Source organism: Aedes aegypti, chromosome 1 (assembly GCF_002204515.2).
Source record: "Aedes aegypti strain LVP_AGWG chromosome 1, AaegL5.0 Primary Assembly, whole genome shotgun sequence".
In the NCBI taxonomy this organism is placed as follows: domain Eukaryota; kingdom Metazoa; phylum Arthropoda; class Insecta; order Diptera; family Culicidae; genus Aedes; species Aedes aegypti.
The window spans coordinates 225529181-225549941 of NC_035107.1; the positions used below are offsets into that span (position 1 = coordinate 225529181).

General features: G+C 36.8%; 1 protein-coding gene across 1 annotated transcript in view; it reads left to right on the top strand.

Moving 5' to 3' along the window:
* Window positions 1-397: 397 nt before the first annotated feature.
* The window catches only part of LOC5577938, a 474522-nt gene continuing 454158 nt past the window's right edge, over window positions 398-20761 (top strand). The window contains exon 1 of the mRNA XM_021857707.1: window positions 398-1449. Within this exon, the coding sequence (XP_021713399.1) occupies window positions 1386-1449 (64 nt within the window). The 5' untranslated portion in view covers window positions 398-1385. The remainder of the gene's footprint in view (window positions 1450-20761) is intronic.

A 20761-nucleotide genomic window follows, 5' to 3' on the forward strand; every position in this document is an offset into this window, starting at 1 on the left:
TAAAATATCAAGTAAATGAATGATAAAAAGAATGCGAACCACAGAGCTAAGTCCCAATCGTCGTCCAGACAGCCGTGGATGGTGAATGTTTTTACTAGAAGGACGAGAAATCAATAAAAAATACTAGACTTGACAAGACCAAAAATTGTCACAATTTTAGATTTGACCCACCCTAGGTAGACTGCACCTTATCTTGCTATTACGTAGCACAACATCCTGTTTCTCAAACAGTTGGTCCTTTCTCTCCTTCTCCAACATACCTTAGTATCCTCACACTCTCAAATTCTCTCCAACCAAATCTCCCTCTCTCGAGAGTCCTTTTCCATCTCGAATGCATCCTCGTTCCAGGACACTGATGTGACCATAACAGCAAGCATCCCTCCATTCATGACCTGCTCTCGTTTCGCAGCGGCCATCCAGCTTCATTCGGGTCGATCCGCGAATTCCACATCCACCCGAAAGGGAGTAGTCCCATCCAGCCATCCGAACTCCAAACGCCGTTCAGTAGAGTTTCGGCCGGCACCCAGTGAGCAAGAATCTTCTTTCGGAGTCCCGCGATTTCATTCAAGCTGTATTCGGTCGTTGCCTCCGTGTCCCCGCGCCATCGTCTTCGAAGTGATTCCCTGCCGTCAGGTTTGTTCCACGGGAAGAAGTGATTGAATTTGGGTCGGTTGTGGTAGGACAGTGTGGAGCAGTCCCATCACCATTATACCGGAAATTGAAAAATTCAGAGCTTTTCTAGGCGGAATGGAGTGAGTGAGTGGTGTTTTTTTTCCTTTCTGGCCATTCATCTATCAAGAAGAATTCAAACGCCGTGCGGTCAAGAGCAGGAGGTTAATCATCCGGAAACGGGTTCGCGTGATAGCTTCTTCTCTCCGGTAGTGTGGAAGATTCGTTCGCTGGAGTGGAAAAGTGCGTGTCAATCGGTTGTTTTCTAGCCTCGGGACGGCGCCCTATCGTTAACTCGTGTTATAATCTAGTGCGGTGAGTTGTTGTGGTATCGAAGTCCCCCCCGGCTCCGTGGGATTATTATGCTGAAAAGCTCTTCCAGAAGCCGTCTAGAGAGGTGCTGGCCAAGAAGGTTCACCGGTAGGTGTTGTTGTTGGCGGAGCCAGTAAAAGTGAAACTTTGAAAAAGTTTGATCGACGTGCACGGAGAATGCGAGTTACATTGGTGGTGAATTCAATCAAATCTTGACAAATTAGAAAAAAGTTACGCAAATTCAACCGAACTCCCACGGAATGTGCTAGTTGAACCACACAGGACTTCACAGCTCATCATCATCTACATCAGCAACGCATTTCATCGCTATCGCAGCTTGACGCTTCGGGACAACGTCCGAGTTTGAGGTCTTCATAAACCGGAACGCGGCTACAAACGCAAACATGTTCTCACTCTGCTCGAAGCCAGCCTCGGAAGCTTCGTCATCGCAGCGCACTCAACAACACGGTAAGTTCCCTTCGGACATCCCTCTCCAGCGCTCACTTGCGGTATCCGGGTTTTGGTCCGACTGAGGGGCGTTGTTTTGACATAAATAGTGCATTAATGCGATGGGCTGTTGGCAGTGCGCTGAGAGAAGCCTGCTGTCCAACAAAAACCTAACATGCTAGACTTGGCTTGATTGAAAGCGAGAATTGTGGAATGGGGAATGAACTGGGATTGGATCGAACGGACGGTTTGATGGGCTGGGAACTCTTGTTTGCGATTCTGGGTGGATAATGGATTTCGCTAGCGTGGATGGTAGCTCCAATGGGAATCAGGGTTTTAGAAAGTGCATGTACGGAAACTGGGCATTAGCGACCAGAAATGATGTGGATTCATACTTTAACATTTTACCCTCTAGAGTACTGCCTCTTATTGTATCAAAGAATTTGGATCGTGTAACAGGCAGCCCAGATAGCCGTTATGGTAAGCACGCAGCTTTTCAGCAAGACCAAGCTGAGGGTCGTGGGTTTGAATCCAACGGTCGAGGATCTTTCCATAAAGAAAATTTTCTCGACTTTCCAGGGTATCGTTGTGCATGTCACACGATAAACCAATGCAAAAATGGTCAATTGGCAAAGAAAGCTCTCAGCTTTAATTTTAAGGTCCATAAAACATAGGAAAGCCAACAAAATGCGTAGCCTAGCAATCTGGAAAATTGAATTGATGTTAAAACCTTTTGGCATGCTGAAATTTCGATTCCAGATTTAATTAACATCAATATAGACTTATTTGAAAACGATCGTCCGTATTGCGGCGCTAGGTAGGGTAAGCAGAAACGTCATTAATATAGTTTGTATTATGCACATTTTCATTTTTCTTCTCAAAATTAACATTTTTTTCGTTCATTGATATTTTCTATTCGAAATTTTGCATGCATTTTGTGCTTGCCGCACTTTTATTCAATCAAATAAGCCGGAATGAACTATCCAGCTTTTTACGAGTGGTGATGGCCACGAAAAGTTAGCTCACTTTCTGGTAGGATTTATCGTTTGGCTTGGGTCCGTTCAATATCAAACGACTCATAAAAAGCTGGAAATGATCTCAGACTGATTTCAAGCTGATAACTACGGGGCTCTGTTTTGATTTTATATAGGATTTTGACGTTTACTGGTCTTGTTGTTTACTAATTTCATGGCAGAGTGAAAGAGAGAGGATGATTTTTGTGCAGAGCCCCACAGTCAATTTCCCATAAATGACTGATAATAATAAATATCTAACATAGAAAAACGCGGACAAATTTGCTTTGGTTTGAATGACTAGGTATTCAAAAATAATTTCAAAAACATAGGATCGGTTACTATAAGTAACAGCATGCGGACCACTTCACATCACTATTCAAAACTCGCTCGCAGACCGTACAAAATCTTCCCGATGGTCACAATTTGGTGACCACTGGTTTAAAATGATATTACACATGCCAAACAAAAATTGAAAACTTTTTTTTTTGTTTTCATCAAGTGTAATTCTAATCTACGCCCTATTTTGAGCACACTCCATGATTTCATTGAGTGTAACAGTACCACGGACCAAAATTTTTCGGTACATTGACGTTGTACTGCAGCTGTCATGATGCTCCCGGGTTGTTCGGTTGGTTCCTTGTGTAAGTGCAGCTGATCTGGCTATACTGGAGTAGCATCCACGGGCGGCCAATCAAGCTGAAGCTCAAGCTCAAGCTCAAGCATAGATAAATTCCCAATCTTTTTTAAATTGGTCTTTCACCTTTTGCGACACAGCCCAGTCGAAAAATTGTTTGGCGTTATTAATTTCTGCTGACTTTCCAATACTAGCATCTCTAGCCATTCGCTTAATGTCAAATTTCAAAAAAGTATGCAACCATGAAAACGATTTTAAAATTAAAGCAGAATGGCATTTTTTTTCCAACCTCACATGGAAAAGGTCCTTGTGATGGTATCGGTGGCAACATTAAGCGAATGGCTAGAGATGCTAGTATTGGAAAGTCAGCAGAAATTAATAACGCCAAACAATTTTTCGACTAGGCTATGTCGCAAAAGGTGAAAGACCAATTGAAAAAAGATTGGGAATTTCTCGATGCAACTGAAAATGACTATTCAGAGGCTGAAAAATTTTTTCAGGAAAGATTTTCTAACCTTGCTCCAATTCCTGGAACAAAAAAATATCATTCATTTATACCAAAAGACGAACGAAGCATTTTTGCTAGTGAATTCTCAGATGCACATGGAAACCAAGAAAATACAGCATGCTTTGTTCTTAAAAATTAAAAAAAACGAAAATCTTCTGGTGTTAGCAACCAAAGACAATCTTCCCAGTTGAAAAAATAGATAGTATTAAGATGAAAATGTAAGTTAAATTCTGAATAGTTGAATAAATAAAATAAAATAATAATAATAATAATCTTATTTGTTCCATAGAAAAGAAAGAATCCCTTTTCAGTGTAATGAAAAATTGAGGCAGAAACAGTTTTTTTCAGTTTTTCTTAGCGGTGTAATTTTTCATGAAAAATATCATCCATTCCGACTTATACTTCATTAAAACCAATCCCATATCTTTTTTTCAGATGTTTTAGAAAATTTGCAATTGCTTTGATAAAAAATCTTTGTTTTTCCGATGCTTCGATTGAATATGGGTTTTCAAAGAAAGGGCTTATATGGTCATTTTCCACAAAATTGGCCATAACTCAAAAACGAAAAAAAAAGAGATTTCAAAAATTGTAGCGATTAAAGCTTATGAAATTACCTTCTCAAAAATATATTTTTGAAAGTTTTCCACTAATTGGAACATAGGTTTTTCCGGCTTTTCTTTACGAATTTTCTCAACGGTGGAAAATTTTGTGGAAAACTGGTTCCAGGTAATATTTTTTTTTATTCCTGAGAAAATTTGCATTCATTTTCATAAAAAAAACTTTTGTTCTACGAAAGAAGTTTCTTGAGTTATGATTTTTCAATGAATGGCACATTTGCACATTTTTTACAAAATTGGTCATAACTCAAAAACGATAAAAAAGTATATTTCAAAAATTTCAGCGATTAAAGCTTATGAAATTATCTTCTCAAAAATATTTTTTTGAAAATTTTCCACGAGTTGGAGCATAGTTTTTCCGGCTTTTCTTTACGAATTTTCTCAACGGTGGAAAATTTTGTGGAAAACTTTTTCCAGTTAATATTTTTTTTTATTTCTGAGAAAATTTGCTTTCATTTTCATAAAAAACGAAGAACGAAGCATCATGTTCTTGAGTTATGATTTTTCAAAGTAAGTAGTGTCAGGGGAAAACAAAAAATTTCCAACTGAGTTTTCCGGGAAAATAGGCGACCCTGAATTTATTTCAATTTTTTTTATTCATATATTGATGGGCCCTGCCTGTGGAAAAAGTTTCATGAAAATCTGAGACCTTTCAGCCCAAATCCGTACGGAAATAATAAAAAAATCCCCAGATGCTTAGTTGCGTACGCGAGTTAATAGTTCTACAGGGAATTTCTCTTTCTAAAAAATACTTCCACACGCTTTTGAAACCTACTTCTTACCGTGCATTAGTGTAAAAGGCATACAATTATTGATAAATATTAAATTTATTGTTATGTCATGATTTAACAACACACTTAGAAAATATCATGTAAAAATAAGTCCACATACATGCACATAAAAGAAGCGAACTGTTTGACATAAATTTAGGTCCGTTCTTAAAATTACATGATTCCAACGAAACAAAAACAAATACACGGCATGATGTAAAAACAAAACAGACTTACTATTACGTTATGTCGTACAGATTTCACGTCATGCCGTGTGTTTTGTAAATTTCTCAAGGCGCACAGGCGAAGAACAGGAACACTAACCGTTTAAACGCCTGCAAAAGGGTGCAATATATTGCAACAGAATCATACTATTATTTGATAATAACACTACACTAATTAAATTTCACATAAATCTTCAGATACTTCCGAAATCTGCCTGATTAAACCATTCATAATATCACGAGGTCACTTGATTGATTTGGAACTTAATATACACTGCAGTTATTGATTTTTTTTATTGTTTCGAGACAGTCACTATTGCAGAACTAAGCCAATGCTTTAGTCACTGCTTGTAAAAAATAGCACCTCAATATGATCACAATTCATTTTATCGCTATTTATCAATAGGCTCCTAAAGCCATGTCTCAATTGGCTAAAAACACATGTTTACTTAATTTTTTTTTAATTTTTTTTCGTTTTTTTATGTTCAAAAAACATTTTTTATGTTTTTTTAGATTTTGTCACACCCCTTGGCTTAAATTCTAATTTTGGGTATATTTTGTTTTCCGTGTCTCTTTCGAAATGTCAGATACGAACAACTCCAGTGTTAAAACTACAACCCCTGTGGTCGACTAAGCGAACTTCGAACATGATCAAATGTGTCAAGGTTCATTTATGTACCTAAATTTTAAATTAACCCATATCCGCCCAGCGTCCTAAAAATAGGACAGAAGCCCCGAACGTCCAGCGTCCTATAAATAGGTCAGTATTTGTAGTGCAAATATCTTGAGGTTTAGGAAAAAACTGTCTTCTGCAAAGTTGATCACAGGACTGCTGACTTCCACTTGGTAACTATTTTAATTCAGAATTAACTCACCAGGTGGCGCACAGACGCCAACAAATGTCGCATTTACAGTATGGCCCATAAAAAAATGCGAAAATCGTCATATCATGTTTTATGGTAGTTTTAACATAAAAAATGTGAGTGAAACATAAATATTATTCATTACTTGTATTGTTTAATCTATTTAGACTCAGTTTTTTGCCTTAGACATGGTTTTTATCTGCTACATTCACCTTACCAGAGAGGAATTGGAAGCATACCTTCAAATTTAATCATGCGGATGTCGAGTTTAATATCTGTGTGATGAAAGCTTCTAAAACATCAACGATGGCGTGAGGTTCTTCACAGGCCTTGTCTCCAGCATACGCCCATTTAAAATGATAGAATCGGTGCATACCTGGATAATTGGAGACTTAAACATATTTTCAAAAAACGGCTCATTTTGAAGAGCTATGATTGAACCTTCATATAAGTGTGATAACCGGCTCCGTTTTGCTCAAAACCTATGAGCTAGTATTGATATAAGTTGTCTCTAAACGAAGGAACAAATTTTATCCTCAAACATCTGTCATAGGCCTCCGTATTTATTTTTTTTTTCAGCTTTAACAAAAAATAAAGGTAGATCAAACCTATAAGACGTAAATGTCCTCAAAACTATGACCCTGGCAAAATAATTTATTGTGGTCATGAAGAACACGTTCTCTAAGAACTCCTCCATCCTCTAATACCAAACAAACTTAAAATTTCAACAATAAAGTGTGATTTTTGAAGGTGGAAAGTTTATCACCAGAGTATACGACAATCAGACGTTGTTTCTACCTTTGGGCGGAAAAGCCCTTTGAACTTATTTGCTTTATTGAATTATTTAGGACAGTAAGAAAAAAAAGACAAAAATTGTCCTGGATAGGGAAGTTGTGTCAGAATATACTACAATAATCAGAAATTACATTCACTATCAAAAACAATGAAAATAATGCCTATGGATGCTATATTCACGTTCAAACAATTTTCGCATTTTTTTATGGGCCATACTGTATAAGCAACATATGAAACAACTTTACAGCTTACAAATATTTGCTTCGTTTATATCTCAGTCCAGCGATGAGATACAAAATTGATGTCTTCGACAAAGTTGATCAACTAAATGAGACATATTCGCCTAAAACCTTTTAAGTTCGTAATACACTCAAAAGATGACACTAGCGATCGAACATTTTGATTGTTTATATCTCAGTTCCGTGATGAGATACAACATTGGTGTCTTCGACATATGTGTTCAACTGAATGAGATCAATTCGCCCGAAAACTTATTAGTTCGGAAAACATTCACTAGATTGCGCTAGTGGTCAAATATTGTATTTGCTTGCATCTCAGTTCTGTTATGAGATAAAAAATTGTTGTCTTCGACAATGTTGAACAACTAAATGATACTTAGTCACATAAAATCTTATAACACTCACAAGATGGCGCTAGTGGTCAAATATTTTATTTTTTTATATCAGTCCAGCAATGAGACTGACAAAAATTGAACTCTCGAAATTGGTAACTTCGACAAAAATGTTCAACTAAATGGGATCTATTCGCCCAGAAACATAGTAGATTGGAAAATTCTCCCAAGGTGGCGCTAGTAGACAAACATATTATTTGCTTTTATCTCAATCTAGAGATTGGATACGAAGTTAGAGTTTTTGACAAAGTTGGAGAACTGAATGAGACCTATTCGCCTGGAAACTTATTACTTCGGAAATCAACTAAATCGCACTACTGGGCACACATTTTATTCGCTTATATATCAGTTCACTGATTAAATCCAAAGAAAACTATTCGCCTAAAACCTTCTTAGTTCGGAAGTCGTTTTCATGATTGAAGTCCAGTGATGAAAAATTTGATATCTTCGAAAACGATGATCAACTAAAGGATATATTTTTGCAAAAAAAACATATTTGCTAGAAATTCCTATTATGTGCGAAACATCAAGGAAACAACCAATAAGAAATTGGTCTGCCTAGATCAAAACAATGGATACTTACTATCGATTCGAGCAACAATCGCTTATTTCGGATGCAATGCTCCTTACATTTTTAGGTGAACCTTGACACCATTTAGATCTTTTGATCTTTTGAAGGGAGTGAAGAACGAAAAAACCGACAAATTGACTTATCCATCCATGAACTGAACTCCAAGGGTGAAGGGCGGCTGTCAAATGAGAGTAAAATTGAATAGCCACCAACCTGAGTCCAAAACCAGTTTTATAACTCAAACGTGAAAAAGTAAAAATTATTATTCGCAAAATTACAGGTAATAAATGCGCTTGAACGATATTGTTTACAAGCAGTTATTTACTACGCGCTACTGCAGTGCGTTGTTGCCAATTTAATCTGAACATTCTACTTAATTGCCAAGATGAATTTTTTTGAGCAAATCAATTACGCCTTCACCATTGTTTGGTCGTAGTTTTGTATGGTTGTTTACTTTTTAGAACCAGCGACGCGTTGAGGTAGCAGTAAAGAGCCTTCCTTGCTGAACTCACTCGGACCAAGAATTGTGACATTTGAGCGGGCACGCTTCAGTATGCTCCCCAGGTATTCTGGCCAGCTCTAGTGTCAAAAATCTTGGTCCGCGTGGATTCGGTTCTATCGGTGAATAAGACTATATGCATCAGTGATGCAGTAGCTTCAACGTTACAGCCGAATAATGTTGGCTTCAAATATTCACATCTGTTAAGCATGTAACAGTTGGAGTCCAATATTATATAATACAAGTACTGTCATTGGATTGAAGGACTAACTTTTGATCAACACTAACGAAATTCTGATATTTCCAAATATATATTTCGATCACTGTCAGATCCGAGTCACATTGTATACTTATAACTTGACCCAGAAAAAATATTTTGATAGTTATGTTTCCATTATCAGCTGGCAATTTTATATAATCTTTTTGAAGACTATTCTAAAACATCTGTAAATTTTTTTTTTCTAAATCAAAATATTTGATGTAGGATTTTATTTTGTTTTTGGTGTAAATGGTTTAAGTGTGCATAATTGTACATGTACATGTATGGAAATGTATGTATGTCTGTATCTTACTTACGTGGTAGTGCAGAAAATTGAATTGAAGTCACTAAATGATTTAGTTCTGGCATGTACCTTTCGCCTCTGAAATTTTTATTCTTTATGTTGCAATTTCTTTATCAGGGTACGTCCATAAATTACGTCACGCAAAGTTTTGCAATATTCATCCTTCTCAATTTTTCTCTATTTCACACTTTTTGTATGGATTCCAATTTTTATATGGGTAGTCACGTTTCATTGTAACCCTATCCTTCCTCTTCTGTACGTGAAGTAATTTATGAATTACCCCTCACCAGCAGTTTTTTCCAACTTAATGGGTCGAACTGCATGAACATATATTTGATTAATCTCGAAAATAAACTTATAGAACAGCTAGATATGGACGACACACTTTCAAGAATTTTTGTGGATCCCCACCATAGACTTGAATTTTTTTGGTGAAATAAGGTTTAATTTATGGGAATACGACTATGAATAACAAAAACGGAGCTGAATTCCAATTGTGAGATACCTTGGGCGTTAACGGGTTAAAGTTTAAATATGATATAAAATTTCTAAAGAAATTGCACTAATATGCTCTTTCGTGTTATTAAATAAAAACAAGATTTCATTGAACATTTTAGGACCCTATTGCAAACAAAATTACTCGCGCTGTATCGGCCATGATTAGAAACAGCCTTGATGGTTTGCATGACAGCGTAAGAAAAGTGGATATTCATGTACATTTACGTGTTGATAAAACCCATAAGTAAGTTTGCGTAAATTTTTTACAGTTTGAAATATCTGGTTTTAGATTGGAAACGTACATTTTTAGCAATGATGTAAACGTAAGTTATTGGTCATTGAAATGTTGTAATAAGTCAGAAAACATATAAATTTCAGTCAGCTTTTGATTTAAGTTGCTAAATATTTAATTGCAAATAGATTTACGTCACCCGTAATTCTCATTATTTTTAAGAGTGTACTTCATATTTAGTGTATGAGCCATAATGAAATGGTTTGTTCAATACAGTTGAACCTCCTGTAACGATTTTATTGAAAAAAAAATATATATATGATTAAGCCATTTTTTCAACTTTCTAAGGCTTTTGTGTGGTACTGAATGAACATTGTCATAGATCTTGTCTTTCAACCCTGTTATGATGGCTGTCTATCGAAAGCCTGTTGAAATAACTCCGAGAATGTTGCATCGGATCGGACATCAAACGATCAAGTAGGCCTGGCACAACTTCGACGCCTCACTCCCATAGTAACGTCAGAATTGAATGAAAGGTTCATCGTGGGGCTCCCACTTGCCAACAACGATTCTGAGCTCCACAGCTTTTATTATAAATTAAGATTGAGCATGCACATTAATAGCAACATAAACGCTCCATCAACAACGTTTCCTCAAAATACCAAATTAAATCATGACGAAAACTACACGCACGGTGAATGATAACATAAACGGTACGAGGTGACCTTAACAAGACATTTGTTAACACTATTTTTGAATTATTTTTTTGTTATGCATTCCCAACGTAATACAAATAAGAAGAAGAAATCCATATGAAAACTAAAAAGCTGTTCAATTGTTACTTGGGAAGTTAGATTATACGTATTTTGAAACTAGATGCCAAGCTTTATCCTAAGTCAATATTCAAATACAGGAAGTTTGTATAATACTTTCAAAACTTTGTCAAAATCATGGAAATTCCTATGACATCAATCTATTATGAACTCTGAGCGTTTTTTTAACGGCTGGATTTTAGTGTACACACTTAAATATATTTCACGAGCTCCGCTGTGCGAATCTCGGTTTTCGAATTTTAACCGAGACTCAGATAACAAAAATAAAATTAATTGTCCAGTTGCTTGACAATCTTGAAAGAGAGCCCATAAAAAAAAATCCTAGTTGGTATATCATATCGTCTCTTCTGATAGCTCCGTTATGAATTTGTCAATGCATTGCCAGTACAACGATTCAAGTAGAAATATTCAGAAACCACAGAAGAAAAATGTAAAGAATTTTATAATGAGCCGGCCAAGGAACTCTCCAAGATTTTTCAAAGATTTCAGAACACTGAGAATTTGATGGAATGCAAAGAGAACAGCGCTGCTCCAAAAAAAGATATTAAATGAGCATTTATTTTTACCAGATCTGCATCGACTCCCTTTGATGACATTAAGAGTTAGTTGATAATAATTCTAGTTAGCTTTAGTATATAAATTATGAAAATTCGATGATTTCGTTAAGTTGATAGCTACCTATCAGTTATACCATTTTGAATTTTCATCAAAATTAACTGTTTTTGTTACAATGGCTTCGCAGACCCTTTGGGTGGTCGTCACGGCTCACTAGGGGTATGCTGGTTGGTAAACGCTGAATTAAAGAGATACAGAGATAGCTAATTTTCTTTCAATTAAAAAAAGTTACAAATTGACTCCAGTGTTCGATTGGAACGACACTGGCAATTGGTTTTCCCCTCTCGGAAGGAGACGTGAAATCAAACCCATATTGCACAGAGTCCCATAATGGGTGCTTTCCAGGCAGTTTTATAGCTTGGCTCGAGTTTTCCAACCCATTTCAGGACGGCGAGAAGTATGGCGGAAGGGGTTGTCATTATCTTACGTTTCATCCCGAAGTCCTCTCAATGCGAAAACATCGTGGTCTAGAGCGTGGTGGGGGGATGCTCCATATCACCTTTCTAGCCATGGATGTTACGAGTGAAGAATCTATCCCGAGAGCGTTCCGTTTACATGAATCTAGACCTAGAGGATATGGTAACGTTACGCCTGCCACAATACCTGGTACCTACCATAAACTGGGGTCGAATTGACCATTGAGGCTAATTTGATTATTTCGGAACCGAATTTTATTTTCTTTAGTGGATACTGAACGTTCAGTGTTCTACATAAATATTCAATGTCTTCCCAACTAGCCAGGATGCACGATAAGGCAGCATAACAGCTTTATATACGCATATAATGCCAATATGATGCCAGAAAAGGTGAAAAAGCGTGTCGCTGTAGTGCAAAAATATAACCGTGCTTCTCTGCATCACTAATGTCAATATTAGACCATGTGAGAAACGTCAGTTGTTTCCGCCAGATTTTTAGGGCGAAATATCCGCGCTTTCACGTACGCAGCCAGAGAGGTGGATAGATGAATGGATGCAAATGAAAACCTCATATAACATGTGAAAATATAATGGTATTATTCAGAGAGTACTTCTCTTTATCAGATTTATATCTCTTAGTATTTTTTTTTCATTATGATCCTTTTTATATAGAAATATAGATTTTTATATAGAAATGAAATGTTTTAAAAATTAAAGGTGGTTTACTTGCCCCAAACTCCGCTATCAGGTCTAGAGCTGCTTAAGCCTGAACATGAGACAGAAAGCAAGCAGTTGGTTAAACGATGCGAGGACGATGACAACAAACTGCTATTTCGCCGAGAGGAGTCAAACTGGGACGTGTGTCTAGCGCCTAGGTAGATGTGTTACGTGTAACCAGGGAAGTAATCACCATCTACCTCGAAGAGTTCAGCCTCAGGCAGGAAAAATGGTGGTCTAGGAGGGGGGGGGGGGTCGATGGAGATGTTTGTTAACACTCCATCAAGCAGGTGCAGCGAACGTCGTCGGTGTTCTTCCATGGTGTGTGGGTTCTGGTGCCTGAGCTGGAAAACGGACCTGGGCGAAGAGGGCATCTAGAGAACCATTATTGTACATCTATACGTAGGAAGGCAACACGGTAGATCCATAATGAACTCATAATCACCTCGATAAATCATGACGGTTTGAGTGGAATCTGAAGAGGATGGGTTTTGCGTTTAAGAAGCGAACATTATCAAGAGGTGGAACGAAAGTTGTTGTTTATTGGATCATTATGATATAATGAAATCCCTGAGTTGGTAAATTTCTTGTTTATTTTCCAGCAGGGATTAAAAAACGATGGGGTTTGTAGTCTATTGGTTGTCGATTATGCATTTGAAGCGACAGTTGGTGGAATCGATTCATTGTTTGTCTATTCTTGTTAGTTGTTACTTTCACGCATCGGTTGTGCTACTTTTTCCAAGAATGTCAGTTCTATAAATGTCGTTTCCTAAAATAGCCTACTTCCTCGAAAAGATTTTGACACTCTCAATAGTTCTTAAATTCTAACAGTTGGTGCCAGCGGTAAAAAGTACAGATAACAACCTTCCGAACATGTAGTTTCTCTCACTGGCCGCCGAGCGGTGACACTGATGTTTGCATTAAAAAATACAATTTCTGCCGTCTTCAGCACAAAGGCTGCACAGACTGAACGATCACTAACATTAGGCAACGGACAACACGAACCACCCCAGTAGCCCAGCGATGAATTTTTCGTTTGACGAAAAGTTTTCACCGACTGGAACGGGAATCGAACCCACACCCCGTGGCACAATACGCCTAGACGACTGACGCTGTTAACCGCAAGGCCACGAAGCCTACCAATGTTTGTATTGCCCATTGCACGGTGAGGTCATCAGAAAATCTTTACCTCCTTCGGGAAATCTTAAAACAACGGTGCCAGTACCTGTCAAAGTTGACAGGTACTGGCACCATTGTTTTCAAGTTTTGTTGAAGAGCGAATGAGAGAGAATTTTGCCGTGAAATGCCCAGGAGTGCTCTAGGATTTCGTTTTCACTACCACTGAAAAAGAGCCATCTACTACTGCCTTTTTAATTTGAATATCGTCCTATTGTCATACCCAGCCAACAAATTAGTTCAAATAACTGAGATTCAACTCAGTAAAGTGAACGCTTATTCGGAAATAAATGATTGTATAAAATGCATAGATTCTCTCTATGTGAACATATGTGGAGGCCATATACGTACATTCCAAAAAATTCAGTGTAGGAAATACAACTTGAGACGAGTTCGTTCGGTGCTTTCTATAATTTCGTACATAATAGTATTTTGCACTTTGTATAACTTTGTTTCAACAAACAAACGAAAAATAAAAAGGTAAAACGAGTAAGTTCAAGCCTCCACGCAATGATCTTCAGATCGCTAATCATATTGGCTACCACTGTTCCGTTCAGTCACTGTTAAATGACACGGAAAGCTGGCAAATATAAATCCCACAATATAGCTTATCTGAAGGTACCGTCTACTCCATCACCGGAACATTTCGTAAACGCTCCAGTTATCTCCAAGGATTGAAACAGCTTTAACATGCTTTAAAATAATAATTTATTCCTCATTTGATAATGATACAATATCAATAATAGTTATAACCCAGCCAAAAATTTGATCAACATAACAAAAATCGTTTATTTGGTCAAAGCAAATTGTTTAAAATGCACGAATTCCCTCTATTCGCACAAACTTGAAGGCTATATAGGGTTATACGGTGTAATATGCTCAAACTTCATTTAAACCGGATTGAGGCTTTTCACACGTAAATCTGATTCCTTATATTACATATATGTTATTTGAGAAGTTAACAGTCAATAGTCAATAAAAAATAAAAAATAACGAAAATCATGTTTTTTGAATTGAAATCTTGCGTCCGATAAGAAAGCCTCGTTTGAAATGAAGTCCATGCTTTTATTATTGTACTTATTACAAAAACTTCTACCGGTAGACGACTGATAATGAATTCTTCTGAACTTAGCAGGTGGGGGAATTCTATTTCTAAACATTTCTACAACGCTTGCACCATTTTTCTAATAATCTTGTATATACTTATCTTTTAAAGAAACTACTTGACAAGAGAAAGCTGCATGCAGAGCTTGACCAACTAAACAACGCACTGACTGTTTATGTAATGTATTCGCTACTGTAATAGAGCACTTTTTCGTTAAAGGAGCGTCAAGGGGGCGTATTACACCTTTTTACCGTACATATATTTCATGAAATTCATCATAGCCAATACAACTCCAGACAAGTTGATTTGGCGTTTATTATGACTAACGTGTATGACAGTGTGTTGCACTTTGTATGATTTGATTTTTACAAACATTGCAAAGACCGATCAATAAAAAATCGTGAGAAATTCTGCTCATTTGTGACCGTCAGTTATTAAGATTACAGTGAGTGTTTTAATAATTAATCAGTAAAACGCTGAAGCATCTGTTCCTGTGTGATTTTCATTGAATAAACATAGGTATGCCGCTGTAACAGCACCGTAGGACTGAGGAACAAAGACGGTCCAATTTGTGACTCCAGACGTTCACCCCAGTGCATCCACCTCATAGTGAAATGATTATCAAAAATTAAAATAAAATAGAAATGCTTATATAAAGAGAAACCATAGAGTGTATAAAACTATGATGCTTTATTATCCGTATGTAAATTTTTCATGAGTACCTCTTGTATTCGGTTTATGCTTGTTTTTTTAGATGCATCTAGCGATGTGTACTCTTCCCCTGTATGATTTCATATTTACATCAGATGAACTCATATCTAATCTCACATTCAAGATTATAATAGAATCAAATCAAGTGAAGAAGAAATCGCAAGGGAATGGCAATTTGAAGTTACATATTTTGTTGTATGAAGTTGGAATTTGCTTAGATGCAAATTCAAATCAGATCACATTACTGACTCCATAAATAATTTCAATCAATTCAATTTTGCATTATATCCAATTCCAATGTGAACTGCACATTTATACAATATAAAATTTACATCGTTATATGATCTGTGGTTTGCTGGGTAACTTCATACATAAGGCCTGTAGTAAAAAAATGCACCATTTTTATCCGTATGTAATTTTTTTGTCCGTGGGTAATAATTGATGAAAATCTGAGTATAACTAGATTGGAGTGTATTGTATACAAGTGCGAAATTTAAATTACTGTAGGTATTTTTTTATAATTATTACATCTTAGCAGATTTATAATGTTTACAGATTGAATTCAATGTTTTTTGTCAAAGTCAATCAAAAATTCGTTTGACAAACACTCTCAAACATATTTCAGCTGAATAAACTGTTATTCAACTACTAATGTCTGTTGGGTGGGTCTCTGAATAGTCACTATTTTAAATGTGAGATCTTTAAGATCTCTGTTTTGATCAAAATGCTCTCTAGAGTTTTTTTTCTTATTAGGATTGCAGTTAATCCTGATGCAAAAAAAAATCAAAGACTGCATAGAAAGGTGCAATTTTTAGCAGGTTTATTAAAAATTACCTCTCACATGTCTCATGGCAAAACTTCAAGAGATCTTCTAGTGATTTTTTTGTTATACCTTCAGGGACTCATATTGGGATCCCTCTAGAATTTTGTCTAGAGATTCCTCTACCAATACTCGCAGAAATTCTTCCAGCGATTTTGGAAAGGATGCTTTCCTCAGGGATTACCCCGAGTTTTTTTTTTTTCAAACACTATAACAGGAGTTCTTCCATTTCTTTACTAATCCTTCAACCAACTTCTACAGTTGATACTAAGGAAATCGATGGAAGAATCACTGATACAATCATGGATAATTTTGGCCTTCCTGAAAAATATGTAAAATAATCTTTGGAGAAATTCCTGGGTGATTTCTATTGTTATCATTGCTAAAATCCAGGTTATATTCTTGAGATATCCAAAACATAATTCTTGGAGAAATTCCTTAGAAATTTTTTGGAGGTATTCCACAGGAAATACCCAGACAACCAAAATGTATGTATAACGAAATCACCTTGAGGCTTTGTATGTGCAAAATTTCACTTATAAGATGTCGCGAAAAGGCCTTCTACGTACAAAAGTGGAGGCGATATGCGTGCATATATTATGTGATGAATAATAACATACAATGCGAGTGTAAAAATTTGCTACCGAACTAACTAGTGATCTTATGCGACTTAACTTATGATAACAAACGTTAATTTGACAGCTGCTACGGATTAATTCGACTTACCTTGTACGAGTGTACGAGACGAAACAAAATGTAAAAATGAACTCAGAAAAGAAGTGTTTTATGCGAGGAAACTCATCAATCTGACGAGTTTATCCACAATGTTTTGCGGGTTTGATGTAATTAGTATGAATAAACGAGTTGTAACGTGAACTTTCATGCGATTTCTGGTTGTCTGGATAATAACTAAATATTCGAAACTATCTCTGAACCTTTAGGATAATACCTGAATTCTCACAAAATTCCTAGCAACAATCATGAAACAATACATACAGTAAAACGAGCAGTAACACTGTCGTAAAGACGTAATGAAGAATTACAAAAAAAAAGAGAAATGTCTGATTTTCTTTTCTTCTGGTTTATTTTAGGATACATTTTTTTCTGTTTACTGTTCGATCCATTTTTGTATCTTGTTGTTTCCTGTCTGGTCTCATTTTTATCATTTTTTTTTCAAGCTACAGTTTTCAAAAGTTCGCTACCCGGTCTGCAATTTGATCGATAGAGTAGTTTTCAAAATATAAATTAAATAATTAAGTCCTATTACTTGATCTGCAGATATATGAATTGCATTCAAACCTAATTTTTAACTTCGTCAGGAAAACTTTCGTTGTTGTTGGAAAAGTCATGTTAGAAAATCGTTAAGTATTTAACCAAAATGATGGCACTCCACATGTTTATCCAAATCGTTTTTGAAACTTCCTTGACCTTCTTGTAAAGTCAACAAAATCACATTCTGAATGTTTGAATATTTTGTCATAGTAATTTTACATATTATAGTTTACTTCCAAAAATATCGCCCATTATTCAGGGGCAATGTTTTGGAAAGCCCAAGCAAGACGCTTCGTTGTCGGGACGTCGGGAGTTTGGTTTTCAGTTCGCGGGTTTTGCTGGGCAGTGTTTTGGAAAGCCCAAACAAGACGCTTCGTTTTCGGGACGCCAGGAGTTTGGTTTTCGGTTCGCGTGTTTTGGAAAGCCCAAACAAGACGGTTCGTTTTCGAGGCGCCGAGAAGTTTTGCTGTTCACGCTGTGTGAGTGCGAAAAGATATTCGTGTTCAGTCGAGGATGGATTACCAACTGGTGAGCTCGTTTCATGTTTATGATAACACATTTTTTCATGTAAACGGTACTTTTTTTGTAATATTCAATCAAACTTTGTATGGTTCGTCACTACAAGTGTCGACATTATGCCTGTTTTATACAATTCTTATAAACATAGAAACTTTTTGACATTACTTAAAATATTTTTTTGAAGTGTTCGGCATTATGAATGTCGACGTTTATTTTGAAACTTCTACCAAAGACTTTTCTTCTTGAGGCATAAATGTTCAGTAATACTTTTATGTAATTTTCAAACAAACTATGTATGGTTCGTCACTACAAGTGTCGACATTATTCCTGTTTCATATAATTTAAAATAAACGCATATATTTTTCTCTTTTCGCCATTAATAAAAACTTCTTTTGAATGGTTCGACATTACAGATGTTGACTTTTATTTCAAATCTTCTACCAAAAACTTTTTGGGACAAAACTAAAAACTAGCTTTAAGTATAAACCGTATTTTTCCTCCTTATCCATGGATCGCATCACCGACCAAAGGTGACTCCCAGATTTTTTCCTTCTCCACTAATAAACACCCTTCCCGTGGTGATTGTGGAGATGCAGAGGTATTCTCGGTCTCTAGAAGCAACAATCATTACACCCTAGCATTCCTCCCCTATCCCAACTGACTGTAAGGACTTGCCCGGCGCCGTTATTGATCAATAATATTAGATCTGCTAAAATTGCACTCCGAGAGTAAGCGGAAACTCCCATCCCTTATTCATTTGGATCGCAGTGCAATTATTACCAGTTCCGATCAATCACGGAGTAGCAACCATTGACATGTATAGTCAGTCTATGCTATGCTATGCTATGCTAAAAATATCGCCCATTATTCAGGATATATTTAAAAAAAAATTCTTTCAAATCATATGATGCGTTTCCGAAAAGTGTGTACCGTAATCCGGGGTAACATTGATCATTTTTCTGAATGTTTCTTTAATATTTCGTGTGAAAATGCGAATGTTTCAAATTTTATATTTTTCAAACAAGTACTGCCACCCATAGCTCGACACTATATACTGTATTTCGTTTATTGAAAGATTTAAGCTTGTTAAAAAAATGTTTTAGGTGATTTTTTGATTTAGTTGATATGGGGTAACATTGATCATCTATGTAGACAATGTTCGGTAATACTAAAAATGTCGTTACTTACTTAAATCAAGGCCTCTGAAGCCGAATATGAAGGCCAAACGTTTACAAATCATTTACTTTTTGAGTTATTTTAAAATTAAAAACATCTCGAGCCACGGAATACGCCTAAAGGTAGGCAATTTCCTAAGGAAATTTTACATTCTTAACAGTTATTCGGTAATGTGTCCTAATTGAGCATACTTATAAAAGTTTTGACAACGGAATCGTTTTCGGCAATGCTATTTTTAATAAGAAGAACATTTTCGTTTAATATCGTTTGCAGACCTTACGTGAGACATGAATCTTCGTTAGTGTCATCCTTAACAAATAAAATCATTGTTTTGAAAAGTTGACAAATTTATGCATAAGGTAAACGCAATTTTCGCAAAAATATCAGATTTCATTAGCTCATGAATATAAAAAAGAGAAGCACCATTCATGATTTGGAAATATTTCATCAATAAATGATAATACGAACATTTGATGAGATGAGTCAGTACGATCAATGTTACCCCGCTGATCAATGATACCCCGGATTACGGTACTATTGCATTGATTCAAATTATTCATGAAAGTTTAATTATAAATATTTTTGTCGAGATTTATGGGAGCCCCTAAAATGTGGGGGCCCGAGGGCCATGGCCCCCTCTGCCCCTCGTAAATGCGGCCCTGAGAGATAACAAGAAGAAAATCGCCGGAGAGTTTTGCGCGCCGTCATGGAAATCCGACTGCGAGTATGAGATGGATCGGAAGACAATTGGGAATCACCCATACTACTGTCTCGGGTGGTAACATCGTTCAAGGAGTCCCAGACGACCGAGCGGCGGGCTGGAGTGAACAAATCAGCCACCATTTCGAATTTTCTCCAAATAGTATCCATGTCGTCCGCGAAGCAAACAAATTGTCCGGATCTCGTGAAAATCGTGCCTCGACTGTTATGTCCGACTCTCCGCATGATACCTTCAAGCGCACGAAAGTCCGTCGGCGTGTCGTAGTCCCCGCCGAGACTCGAACGAACTGGAGTGTTCGCCCGAGATCTTCACGCAGTTTTGCACACCCTCCATCGCTGTTCTCGTCCCTGATCTTCCATAGCTCTACTACACGGTCAATACTGTCGTATGCCGCCTTGAAATTGATGAACAAATGGTGCGTAGGGACCTGATACTCACGGTATTTCTGGAGGATTTGCCGCACGGAAAAAGATCTGATCCGTTGTCGAGCGGCCGTCGATGAAACCTGCTTGATAACTTCCCACGAACTCGTTTGCTATTGGTGATAGACGACAGTAGAGTATCTGGGATAGCACTTTGTAGGCGGCGTTTAGGATAGTGATTGCTCGATAATTTTCACACTCCAGTTTGCCGCCCTTATTGTAGATAGGCATATAACGCCTTGCTTCCATTCCTCCGGTAGCTGTTCTGTTTCCCAGATTGTGCCTATCAGCCGGTGCAGACAAATAGCCAGCCTCTCCTGGAACATCTTTATGAGTTCAGCTCCGATACCATCCTTACCAGCAGCTTTATTGTTCTTGAATTGGTGAAGGGCATCGTTAACCTCCCTTA